The 12,790-nt window shown below is 50.2% G+C and overlaps 1 protein-coding gene across 2 annotated transcripts in view; it reads right to left on the bottom strand.

Moving 5' to 3' along the window:
• Positions 1–6: 6 nt before the first annotated feature.
• Positions 7–12,790, bottom strand: part of ABCG1 (ATP binding cassette subfamily G member 1) — a 74,741-nt gene continuing 61,957 nt past the window's right edge. Inside the window, exons 7-16 of one of the 2 annotated variants that reach the window (XM_006156368.3) lie at positions 12,654–12,790; positions 11,081–11,204; positions 10,299–10,413; positions 8,297–8,445; positions 8,033–8,134; positions 6,619–6,787; positions 5,654–5,754; positions 5,288–5,446; positions 4,124–4,242; positions 7–366 (exon numbers count right to left, since the gene is read on the bottom strand). In XM_006156368.3, coding sequence (XP_006156430.1) covers positions 138–366; positions 4,124–4,242; positions 5,288–5,446; positions 5,654–5,754; positions 6,619–6,787; positions 8,033–8,134; positions 8,297–8,445; positions 10,299–10,413; positions 11,081–11,204; positions 12,654–12,790 — 1,404 coding nt within the window. In that variant the 3' untranslated portion in view covers positions 7–137. Of the gene's footprint in view, positions 367–4,123; positions 4,243–5,287; positions 5,447–5,653; positions 5,755–6,618; positions 6,788–8,032; positions 8,135–8,260; positions 8,446–10,298; positions 10,414–11,080; positions 11,205–12,653 lie in introns of both variants that reach the window. The other variant, XM_006156367.3, reaches the window with a different exon arrangement.

The following is a 12,790-nucleotide window of genomic DNA, read 5'->3' on the forward strand; positions in this document are numbered from 1 at the left end:
CTGGACCCACAAACCAACTGTGATTTCCAGGGTTGGGTCAAGTAGTCTCTGTGTCACGGGCACGGGCTTGCTGCCACGACTCTGGAAGTGCTCTTGGCCACAGGTCTGGTTTTCCTCTCTGCGGGCATCTGGGTATTTTACCTCTCCGCCCGGATTTTGTACCTCAGGACGAAGTAGGCAATGAGGCGCAAGGAGATGAAGAAAATGCCCAGAACGATGAAGTCCAAGTAGAGCTTGGCATTCTCCACGTCTAGCTCCCTCAGGATGGCCTCCGACTTCTGAAAGTGGCACGTGTCATCGATATCACAGTGCAGGTCCTCTCGATCCAAGCCATAGATGGAGAGGATGACTCCCTCAAATCCATATCTAGGAGGAAGGTACAGGGCATGAGGGACCAGTGCCACCCACTGGCCAAGCCACGTGCTGAAGGTCACTACTGTTCACCCTCTTCTTGAGTCCTAGCCTGGCTTTCCTCTCTTCCCAGAAAGTTTTATTCACTGAAATACTTCCTGAACACTCATCGTCTCCCTAAGATAACCTTATTTAATAGCTTGCTAAGCTTTTATCCCAATTTTGTCACCTCTCCCCCTCCCCCATTCCCCTTGCATGCACGCGCACACACGCGCACACACACACACACACACACACACAAATTGAGGGGCTGGACAGCGGTGCAGCAGTAAGACACAGAGCCTTGTGAGGCAATACAACATGGGAAGGTTCCCAGCTCAAGTCCAGAAACCTCCTTGAGTTTGTGTGCCCATGACCCAGCACTGGTTAAAGACTAAGGGTGGATCACAGCACTGGAACCCTGTAGAGGGCAATATCTCTTTCTCTCTGCCCCCCATCTCTCTTGCTCATAGATGATATAAATAAATGAACTTAACACGAAACAAACAAAACAAGAAACAAAACAAAAAAACATGTGGCTTGGTGGTTAAGGTGCTGGACTCCCACATGACCACAATTCGAGTCCTGGACCTGGCAACTTGAAAATCACGCCAGGCATGGGAACCAGCAGTTAGCGTAATGGCTATGTCGCTGGACTCACACGTAGTCGACCGCAGTTCGTGTCCCGGACCCGGTGGCTTAAAACTCACGTCGGGCGCGTGTGCATGCATGCCCAAGATCCCGAGAGGAGAATGGAGGAGAAGGGATTGCGGCGTGACCATCCCCCCTGGGGGGTGATTTCTGGCTTTCTGTCTCTATGTCTCTCTGTCTGTCTGGCGAGCGCACGCGCCCTACAGTGAAAATCTAACCCCTCAAAAAAAAAAAAAAAAAGAAAATCACGCCAGGCATATGTGTGTGAGTGTCCAAAATTCTGAGAGGAGAATGGAGGAGAAGGGATTGTGGTGTTGCTCTCCCTCCTACAGGGTAATTTCTCACTTTCCTTCATTTTGTCTGTCTCTTGGGTGAATGTAGAAGCTTACAAAAAAAAAATAATAATAAATAAATAAATGAATCCAATGAATTGGTAGGTATTCACTCAGTGGCAAAATGAGTTGAACTGCACTTAGATTACTTTTGAAGTGACAGGCTTTGTACCAGTGGGTCTGACACCTTGCAAGGACTTCAGAGCGTCTACAGCAAACATTTGTCTGTTATTCTGTCCTGGCCCTGCACTGTCACAACAAAAGCACTCATTTTGAGAAGGTAGGCGCTGGTTTCTGATTTCTTAGTGCTGGAAAGCACGTGAATTGCTGAAATCCTGCATAAGTGCTTTGTTTTGATGTTGCTATCCTGAACGATATACCTGGGCCTGAGCTGACATTCTAGAAACGAAGAGCTTGTTCCCAACTTTGGATCTTTGTGTCATAGGAACTGCAGCAGTGGGGGCAGGGGAGGAGGGGGCTCTAAAGGAGGGTACTGACCATGATGCTGATGCCCCAACTTGCCTAAGCCACTCAGATGGGGGTGCAATCCGATAGCCTCTGGCCTCAGGCAGGCACTGGCACATTCTCGCAAAGATATCAGGATGTCCGAAGGTGCAGCTTCTCCCTGGGTTTCTTATTCCGGTTTTATAATCTGGACTGTGTTATAAGCACTATCTGCCTCTGAGAAGATTGCTCGACATCCCTCATCATAAGGGAAATGCAGATAAAAACCACAATGAGATACCACCTAACCCCTGTCAGAATGGCAAAGATTAAGAATATAAAAAGTGATAAGTGTTGGCGGGGATGTGGTGAAAAGGGAACCCTCCTACACTGTTGGTGGGAATGTAAACTAGTTCAACCACTGTGGAGAACAATATGGAGGTTCCTCAAAGATCTACAAATAGAACTACCATTTGATCCAGCAATCCCACTTCTGGGTATTTACCCAAAAGACAGGAGAACGCTCAGTCAGAAAAGTGCTTGCACATCCATGTTTATTGCAGCATTATTCACAATTGCCAAGACATGGAACCAACCTAAATGTCCACAAACTGATGAATGGATTGGAAAAGTGTGGTATATATACTCTATGGAATACTACTCAGCCATAAAAAATAACAAGACCCTGGAATTTGATAGAAAATGGTCAGATATGGAGGATCTATTGCTGAGTGAAGTAAGCCAGGCTATGAAAGAAAGATATTGTATGTATCCACTCAATATATACCGACTATCCGCACTCTATAATAGAGAGCAAAAATTCGGAGGACATAAACACAGTGAAGGTACTTAATGAGAATAGGACAGTGTGGAATGGGGTAAGTGAAGAGAAGAGGATAGAGAAAGATAGCAAGTGAACAATAGAGAGACAGGACGTTAGTGAGAAACAGATAGGGGTTATTAACTGTTGATGATGACATGTATAGTATTCTCAACTGGATTGGTCTGAGAAGTATTTCATGATGGGCAAAGTATTTTTACAAGCAAAACGAGAAATAGCAATTGACTGTTTTATAAAAATAATTAGAATAATAAAAATAATGATTGGGGAAAACAGAAAAGATATGGAATGTTGAAGTGGGGAGATTAATGTCTCTGTACTGACTGACATGCATGGCATTCCCTTTTGAAAAAACAATGTAATACACTGTAAAGTTATATGTAATCCAATGTAATATAAATAAGATTATGATGATAATAAAAATAAAAATAATTAATTAATTAATTAATTTAAAAAAAAAAAAAAAGCTGTGAAGGAAACTAAGGGAAGAAACGCAAAGCCAAGAAGGCCGATGCCAGTGGCAAGGTTAGAAAGGGTGAAAGAGACCGATCTTTGCTAGCAGATGGTGTATCACAGAACTTGGTAGGCAGGGCCGAATTGAGAAGGTTTATATGTGACTTATGTGCTGGGCATTTGCTTTCCAACAACTTGAGTAGTTGACATGTAAATATTTTCTAAAAAATATTTAAAACCATACTGTCTCTGTTGTTAAAGAGTCGCAAACAAAATTATACAAAATTATAAGAAATACTTTGAACATGATCTTTAAAATTCAGTATTTTGAAATTTTGCAAGTTGTTTATTAACTGTCAAGAACTATCGAGTACGAGCTAAAATTTTTTGATATGTAAAGTAAATGTTTGTGCAAAAATGTAAAAATAAATAAAGAGTTTGCTTATCAAGGCAAAAAAAAAAAATGGAAACGCTTCCACTGAAGGCAGTTTTTAGAACCCCATGGAGTATGAGAGCATAACTTAGCTTCTTCAGGGGTTAAATGACGAGTATTTATCAATATTTATTTAATTCCCCCCCTTCATTCATAATAGAGTGCACGTGTGCACAACAGAGAGACGCACACACACACACACACAGAGAAGCACCCTCCATGGGGCCTGGCCATGCCGTGATCCCTTCCCCCAGTCCTCCAACCCATTGGATTTCGGGCTCTCACACACATGTGCCTGATGTGTTTCAGGTAGACCAGGCTGGGGATTGAAACCATGGTCACCCTGTGGGATCCAGACACTGCATCACAGAGTGGCCCAAGTCAGGAGTATGTGTTCTATCCTGCTGTGTGTGAGAGCTGGCGAGGTGGACACCCAAAGCTAGGAGAACAGAAGGCATGGGCCCCCTCAGCTGTGTGATCCACACCTAGCCTGCGGCCCAGAAGTGGCTTCAGGGAGCGCCTCACTTGCCAGAGGTGCTCTCGTCCCCCCCGGCAGCACACAGCCCCAGTCCCACGCACCTGACGTAGGAGATGTAGGACATCCACTGCAGGTACGTGGGGATGGTGTCGAAGCTGACGAAGAATCCTGAGAACAGGAGGACTGGGATGGCAGTCACAGGGCCCACGAAGGTCGCTACCTGGGGTGGGTGGGACACAGGCGAGAAGCCCACTCAGTGTTCTGCCCAGATGGCCCTGGAGGCCACTGCTCACATTTCTGGATAGTTACTGTCCCCCAGAAAAGACAACCCAGATGTGTGGGGTTTGGTGGTTGCATCTGCAGATCCAGCAGCCTGGCCTCCTGCAGGGGTGGGCTCTCCAGCCCCCACTGAGAAGGTCGAAGTCAGAAAAGTGTGAGTCCCACGAGGGCAGTGGCAGGGCATGCTGTGTGTGGCTACAGAGGGCACCTGATGGCGAAGAGTACAGGAGTGACCCTAGGCATGTCACTATGTCTGTGGTCCCCGTGGAGGCAGAGGGGCTGCCTGCTCCGCTGTGACACCACTGTCCCAGGGCTGGGCTGGCAGAACCCCTGCAGGGCCCATGAGGGCCTTCTCATGGGGGCTGCTGTCTGCTCCTCAGTGGTTGTCCCCACTGTGGCTAAGGATAGAGCTTACTCATGGTGGGCATGACACATGGCAGGATCGTGGTGGGTTGTCACTCAATAGACTGGGAGTGAAGCATTAAAGCCCTCCTTGTAGGCATGGGGACGTGCCTTGTGTGCCCTTCCACTGGGACTGAGTCGGCCAAAGACAGACCAGAAGCAAAATGCCATGTCTGCTGATGTCGGGCGGGCAAGACCCCAGTGAGGGCATGGAGAGTGTGAGTGCGTGTGTGCAGCACATGTGGAGTGTGTAAGGTACGGTATGAGGCATGCATGTGCATTAACATGGTGTAGGCAGTGCCTATGTGTGGCGTGCTTGGGGCTGAGTGAACCTCCGTGAACAGCAGGAGGCGCACTCCTGGCATGCGCTGAGCACTGCGTGGCACCTGCTGTGGTCACTCTCCTCTGCGAGGTGCGGCCAGCTGCCCAGCCCAACATCATCCCTTCCCATCTAGACATTCAGGGCAGACTCAGGGGAGGGTCTCAGGGAGGAGGGCAGTGCTGAGCCCCCGAGAGCAGCTTGAGCCTCATCAGGTCAGGGTGGCAAAGGGAAGCCCAGCCCATGATGTCTCTTAGGCTGGTACCTGTAGGGAAGTAGAGGCAGCCCCAATCAGCAGGCCTAGGGACTGGGCCACCAGAGAGGTCATGGTGCCCAGTGCAGCAAACAGGACGAAGCGCACGGCGTCGGATGGCTGTGATGTCATCCAGTACACGATGCTGCAGTAGGCCACCGGGAACATGATCTGCAACACAGAGCCGTTAAGTGGTGATGGTGGGGAGAGAAGGGGCTGCCAGAGATCCTCTCAGGTTCCAAGCCTATCCTTCACCCAGCCGCTCACTGGCCTCATCGTTAGGAAGACCCCCTTGTGAGATCTGGGTTCCCCATTTTGTAGTGTACATGGGAGAATTCTTGCCCCTTCTGCAAACGGCACCCCTCCCCAGTCACGTACCTGAAAGGGGACGTCTGCCATGGTCTTGGCTAGGTAGTAGGCCTTCAGACTGTACCAATAATTCAGGTGTTCCCGAAGAAAGACCCCCATTTCCAGAGGAACTGGAGATGAGAAAACAAAAAAGGGGTCGGGTAAATGGGCAAGGCAAGCCAAAGGCTCAAACAGGTCCTTCTATGCTAAGCTGTTCGTAACCCAGTTCCGCCTAGGCTGCAGTCTGGGCTTTCAGAACTTAAGTGTTGAGAATTTGAACAAAAATATGTACCGTTTTACTGGGCTGGAAAAATGGCCAGCCATGTTCATAACCTGAAAAGCCATCAAGTGGAGAATCTGAGTGGCAAGCACCTTTGTGAATACTGTAGTGCCTGGTATAAAAATTCTCACCACCAGCTCTAGTCTTACCAAGTTTGCCTCTTCTGAACATTACAATAATGTGATTCTGTGGCCAAACCCTGCAGGATGGTCTCAGAAATTCAGGGCAACTCAGGGAGATATTGTTGCAACTGGGGGGAGGTTATGCCGGAGTTCTGACAAACCTACAGTTTTGTCCACTGTCAGTCCAAATGACTAAGCACAGCTACTGTGAACAAACTAGAACTGCATGGAAAACCATCTAGAAGAGCTTCTCCACTCCCACAGTTGGCCGTAACAGGGATATCTTAACAACTGAACTAGAGAGTGCTTAAGTGGTAGAATTTGAGGGGCTTCTGATAAGTGAACTTGAGAAATACCCCCTCATCAGTTTCCACCATGCTTGAACGTCTTCCATTAGTGATTCTTTCCTTTGGCTTAAACATTGTATTTTCTTATATATCAGCAAACACTATGTGACTTGCATCTGCCAACACAGAAGATGGTATGGCATGGTATTTCAGGAGACTCATCCCTTGGTCAAGGTCTGACTTGGTTCCCAACTTTGGGGTAGAAATCACAGATAATAAAGAAGAGAAGGGTCTGTGGTCACTTACAGGTGAGAACGGTGGGCATGAGGGCTGCGAACATGAGGAACAACATGGAGAAGAAGAGGAAGCCGGAGTTGCTCAAGACCTTCTTGGCCTCGTTCCCAATCCCCAGGTAGAGAAGGCCAATGAGGAGGCCGATCCCAATGTGTGAGGTGATCCGCAGGTGTGTCAGAACCTGGGGGCAGACACGGCTCTTACCCAGTGTACAGGGAAGTCCCAGGGTCAGGCTGTCAAGGGAATCCCAGGCCAAGGCCTTTAGAAGCATCAGACCCTAATTTGTAGAAGAGCAGATCTCTTTCTCTCTTATTATTTTCTCTTTCTCTCTCTCTCTCTTTTTTTTTTTTTTTTAGGTTTTTGCCGTAGGGTGCTTGTACTCTCCAGAAAGAGACAGAGGGAGATGGTAAGTGAGAAATCATCTCCCTCAGGAGATGGCCACACCACACACATGCATCCAGCATGTTTTTTAAGGTGCTGGGTCTGGGATTCAAACTATGGTTGGTCATGTGGGAGTCCAGTGCCTTAACCACTATACCACCTACTGGCCCCCAGAACAGCAGATCTTATACTGCATCTTCCCTTCTCTTCCAGAAAAACCAGCTCAAATCCTAAACCAACTCAAAGTCACATGTATATGTTTGCACACATGCACACACACAACATACACACACACACACACACAGCAGGTTAAACATTAAAACCTATGGGATTACTATCTTGTTAAATCCTCTTTTCAAATGGTAAACAAGGGATGTCTACCCTTAGAAAACAATGGTGGGAGAGGGATAAAGAATAGCTATGTAAAAAATTCTCTGGAAGAACTGAAGAACTTTGGTGTGGGTTGCTGCAAGCCCCTCCAGGTCTCAAAGGCCTTACAGAGCACTCAACCCCTCCTCGGAAGGTGGCCAGATTGCCCACTAATACGATGGTTCCCATGTTCCAGAGCCTCCTTCCCTGCGGGATTGTTCAACTCTACCCATTCCTTAGTGCTCACAATGCTTTCCTGAGGAGGAATCACACCCTCAGATCCTTGCCATCAGGCTTGGCCACGTGACTTGTTCATATAAGTGACAATTTGCCACCTCTAACCAGTAGTGTTAAGGGCCACTTTGGTTTTCCACTTGTACTCCCCTTCGGCATGTCCAGACAGGAGCGGTCCCTTCATTCTGGGTCCCAGGAGGGGAGGGCAGTGGGGCAGAGCCACAGTACGCCCATAGCCTCCAAGATCCAGCACAAGCAAGACACAGACGGTGCTTGTGGCAGACCTGGCATTTTGGGGCTGCTTGTTACTGCAGCACAATAAGAGTGACAGCTGACGCATGCCAAATGGAGGAAAACATCTGAAAGCTCGAGCAGGACGACTCCATTAGAGGAGGACCTGGCAGCTTCCCCTGGCATGAGAGGATGTCTCTGACCACCTTACCGAGTCCCGCATGATGCTGAGGAAGGTCCTTTTGAAGAGGATGCAGAACTGAGTGAGGCAGCTGGCGGAGAAGCTGTGGCAGCCTTCCATGGAGGTGGAGTCCTGAGGACACAGCCAAGGAGGGGAGAGGTGATGTGCCACCCGCCCACTTCCCTCTCGTGCAGAGAGCGCTCATGCAGTAGGTGTGCGGTGCCGCACGCAGCGCTCGGGGGACGGGATCTGCATTACCTTTCTCAACCCCTTTAATCGTTTTGCCTGCTTTACCTCTTCGGAGGGCCGGTGCCAAAGAAAAGGGTTCACCTCGGCATCACCCCCGAGGTCTCTCTTGTAGTCAGAGTCGCACATGCCCTCCCGGACCGCTCTCACCAGGCGGCCATTCTGGTCACCGTATTCGCCAGACGCCACCTCCATGACTGCAAAGACACAGAAGGTGCTTTAGCCCCGGGCACTGGGAAGACGCCCCAGTGGGACCAACTCTTCCTCTGCAATGGCAAAGTTGTCACTCAGCCGGGATGCTTTTAAATGATTAATAGGGCTGCTATGTTGAGATGAATTTGGGTCATTAAAAGTCATGATGTATTTCTGTCCTTCCATACAAAAATGTGTCATGACTTTTCTGGTGACCAAATATATAATGGCATGAGATCCAAATCATTTATCAACCAACATCTGGCTCTGAAACTCCCAGCACGGCTGTTTCTAACGTCAGGAGACTGGAAATGTAACCTGTGCAGTGATGTCAATAGTCTACACGGCGGGCTCACGCATCTTCAGTCAGTGTTTACTGAATGCCTACTCCAGGCCAGCCCACGTATCGGAGCTGGGGAGAGGCGCGGAATGAGGCAGGATTCCTCTCTGAAGAGCTTGTGGCTTAACACTGGGATGAGAGGTGTGGGAGTTCTGGGAGACCACGAAGAAGGCTGCGCCTGGCACCTTGGGGCTTCGAGGTCACAGCTCCATCAGCCACACCTCTCAGACCACAGGGAGTGTCTCCCCCACTGGCTTTGGTCATTGGCTCCCCTCCCTCCTGGGCCCCACTGTCACAGTCCTCTCCCCTCTAGACTTGCTTATTCAGGTGTCCCTCTGTGCTGACTTGCTCTGCTGCTGATGGCTGGTCCCACACTCTGGGGATGCTGCTGCTCTTTCCCAACCTCTGCCTCCTCCCAGTCCATCTGCCCTCTCGTTCCTCCACTCCCTGTGCACTCACCTCCCCTCACTTCATACCATTCTTGCTGAAGTCCAAAGCCCACTGGGTCCCTTGTCTTTTTCACACTCCCATCTGGCAAAACCAGCCATAGTATCTGTTGTTCCAAGCCACTACTGGGGCACCAGGTATTCCTGGAGCCAAGAGCCAGAACAGGTTGGCCCCACAGAAAGGCATCACCCCCACCTCCAAACAGCCCCAGAACTATGGGGAGGTGGGAGTATCTCCACACTCCTCTGGTCACACTCACCACTGAGGGTCGCACTCCCTGCCTCCTGTCTCTCTTCAGATGACACTGAGAGGGAGCACCTCATCTCTCATCTCTCCAGCACCTCTCTGGGTCCCACATGGGTGTTTCTGTCCCCTCCCATCTGTCCTTCTCTCTAGGGTCTGGCCTCCATGCAGGGTCTGGATCCCATCTCCCTTCCCCGCTAGCGGCACCTGGCTGGCTCTTCTTTCTCGTGTGAATGAATGTGAGACTATAAGCCAGGTCCTGCTAACCACACCTGAGGCTGCCCTCCCAACTACTCTCTTCCTCTGGTTTTCTGCTCTCCTCACCACAGCCTACGCCTCGTGAATCAGAGGCATTTATTTCCCAGGAACAGGGTCTCATGCAACACACTCTGAGAAATGATGTCGAAAATACAGAATCCCGGGAGTTGTGTGACCAGATGTTGTAAAGAAAAGCAACCAAATGAGACAGGCTGGTGACTAGAAGAGCAAGGAAGGTATTCACCTGGACCCCAGGAATGCGACCTTATCTAGAAAGAGGTCTTCAAGTGGGATGCGTGCTGAGATGAATTTATCCTTACAAGCAGAGGAGAGGAGACACGGAAACAGAAGACCAGGTGATGTCAGAGGCAGGGACTAGCAGCCAGATACTTTCATCTGAGGGAGAGAATCTCTCTGTGACCTCTTTGAAGCTCTTCCACTGGATGGCCCTCAAGCCATTTGTGGAATACTCAAGTAACTCCTGCTTCAGTGATATCAGATAGACATGACCCCCACAGAGTGAGAAAGAGCCCTTTCTTGTCTTCCAGGGCTGGACATGTCTTTACTTACCAAAGTCTGCTGGGTTGTGGTAGGTTGGGCAGTTCAGACCTAAGTCCCTCAAATACGGCACAAGATTGGAGACTTTCCCCCGGTACACACACTGTCCTTGACTTAAGACATAAAGCTGCAAAACAGTGAGAAGAAGAAGCATCAAGCTCACCTTCCTCTGCAAGGCAACGGGGGCTCTCAGTTAACCAACCGGCCAACCTCTTCTCTCCCGAAAGTTGCACACTATTCCCCAAGGACCTTGCTCAAGGTCGGGGGGAGCCTGGACAAGTCAGGAAAGATAACACGGCATGTGGTCTGGGATTGTGTTATCATACTATTTGCTCTCCCCCCGCCCACCGGCTCTCATAGTAATTATCAGTTCAGAAAAGATTGTGGAGCTATATACATTCTACATCTTTGGGACTTTTTTTGCTCCTACTATTGGGTCATCGGGAAAGTCATGGTGTATTTATCTTCGTTTTTCTATGCAAAAATGCATCATGACTTTCTAGACAATGCATTATATCAAAACCTAAGAGGCAGTGTCTGAGTGTGTTGCCTGGGATTCCATGACCAGATCCCAGGAGCAGAGAGGTCACTGTTCAGCAATTCCTACCCCCAGCAACCCTGGCTGCTATGGTTCCAAATGTCTGATGAAATGTAACACTTACAATCTCTTCAAAAGGAAGATACTCCCCAAATTAACTAAAGGTGATGCACACCCAGTGTTTGGTTTCACTCAGGCTGATCCCAGCACAGCTAGAGTCCAGGACCAGGGCAAGAGGGGCTAGGAGCCTACATACCTGATCGAACAGTTCGAAGAGCTTGGCGCTGGGCTGGTGGATGGTGCAGATGATGGAGCGCCCACCTTGAGCCAGCCCTTTCATCAGGGAGACCACCTGGAAGCAGGATGCGCTGTCCAGGCCGCTGCAAGTCAAAGGGACCATGAGACGCCTGCAGGCAGCAAGAGCAAGCCACTGCCACAGGCTCCGGGAGACCCAGGCATCTAGGACCTTTGGAGGGTTGGAACCAGACACCTGCCAGGCCCTGCTCTACCTGTCTGCTCTCCCTGCTCAATGGTGGAGCACAGTGGGGACTGTGTATATCACAGCTTATTCCCTTTCAAGGTTGAAGGAAGCCCGGCTGGTCTTGAGTAAGGGGCCGGAGATGGGGACAGTGGCGACTAAGACAGGATGGGACCTCAGGAGTATCTGGGCACGCAGTGAACAACAGGGTCTGGCAGTCAGCTGATGTTTCACCTTTCGCTGAAGCTGGGAGGCTGGCAATGAGGTGTCAGTCCAGAGAGAGTGACCTCAGTACAGCCTGCACTGGGGCTTCACTCCAGCAGGTGGCTCACTGAACACCTGTAGGGGCTTTTTACAGGTGCAAGAGTCCTGGAGCTCACCGTGGGCTCTTGCCAGTGTCCATCAAGTTCTCAGAGTGATCTTGCTTTTGTTTTCTCCTTGCTAGCACCCTTAGCCCTACCCCTATACATACTCCGATTCCACAGTGACAGGGAATGGGTGTGTGCTGGAACTCAACCTTCCCATGACAGTCAGCCTGCAGATGCAACTTTAAGAGTGCTTCTAAAATCTCTTCATAGAGGCTGCCTTCAGTACGTCCTGCTATGGGCCTGGCCCTATGCTGGGCCCCTCCCTGTCGAAGGCTGCAAACCGCTGCCCAAAGTAGCTGGGATTTGGAGAGGTGAAAGTGGGCAAGAACAGGACGATGTAAGGTCTGGGTGAAGTCATTTCAGGAGCAGCCCCTCTGTGTCTGCTCACCCTGTCTGGGACAGGATCAGGTTAAGGTGAGCCTGATTCTGTTCATGGACACAAGGCCAGGACACGAGAGCCACTTTTCCACTAGAGGCCCTGATGTAAGGGGGCACCCTTCAGGAAAGAGCTGGGCTCATGTGGGTGCAGAGAGCGGTGAGCAAGGCCAGGCAGGATTCCTTCCTGCAGGCCTCTCTGAGCCTTCAGCGTGCCAACATGCACAGGGTTTCCAGAGCACAGGACACGCGCCCCTCGCAGGGCCTCTCACAGCACTGGCGTCCAGAGCACTGTGCCGGGGAAGTCATGCCATGGGAGAGATGCGCTCTGTGAAGGGCTGTTCCCCCAAACCACATCCCCATGTCCAACTCTCGCTGTGGTAGCCTCCGTGTCAATACATGGGTCTGAGTAGGTGAGGGACAGAGGGCAGGTCAGCCCCTGCCCCATGACCCCCAGGATACAGGGAGTGCAAGTCAGTGAGAGGAATCCATACCACCCTCTCTAGGCCACGCCATGATGTCAGGGCCACTGTGAGACCCTGGAGGGACAGGGGGGTCATTTCTGTTCTCCCAGCCATGGCCCAGGTGCTCTATAGCTCCTGATTTACCTGGTGGGCTCATCGAAGAACATGACTGGAGGGTTGTTCACCAGCTCAAGGGCAATGGCCAGCCGCTTCCGTTGGCCACCCGAAAGGCTTCCAGTCCGCGTGTTGGCACAGGACAGCAAGCCCAGTGCTGTCAGGAT

The sequence above is a fragment of the Tupaia chinensis genome, unplaced genomic scaffold (assembly GCF_000334495.1).
Source record: "Tupaia chinensis unplaced genomic scaffold, TupChi_1.0 Scaffold000492_1, whole genome shotgun sequence".
Taxonomy (NCBI): Eukaryota; Metazoa; Chordata; class Mammalia; order Scandentia; family Tupaiidae; genus Tupaia; species Tupaia belangeri.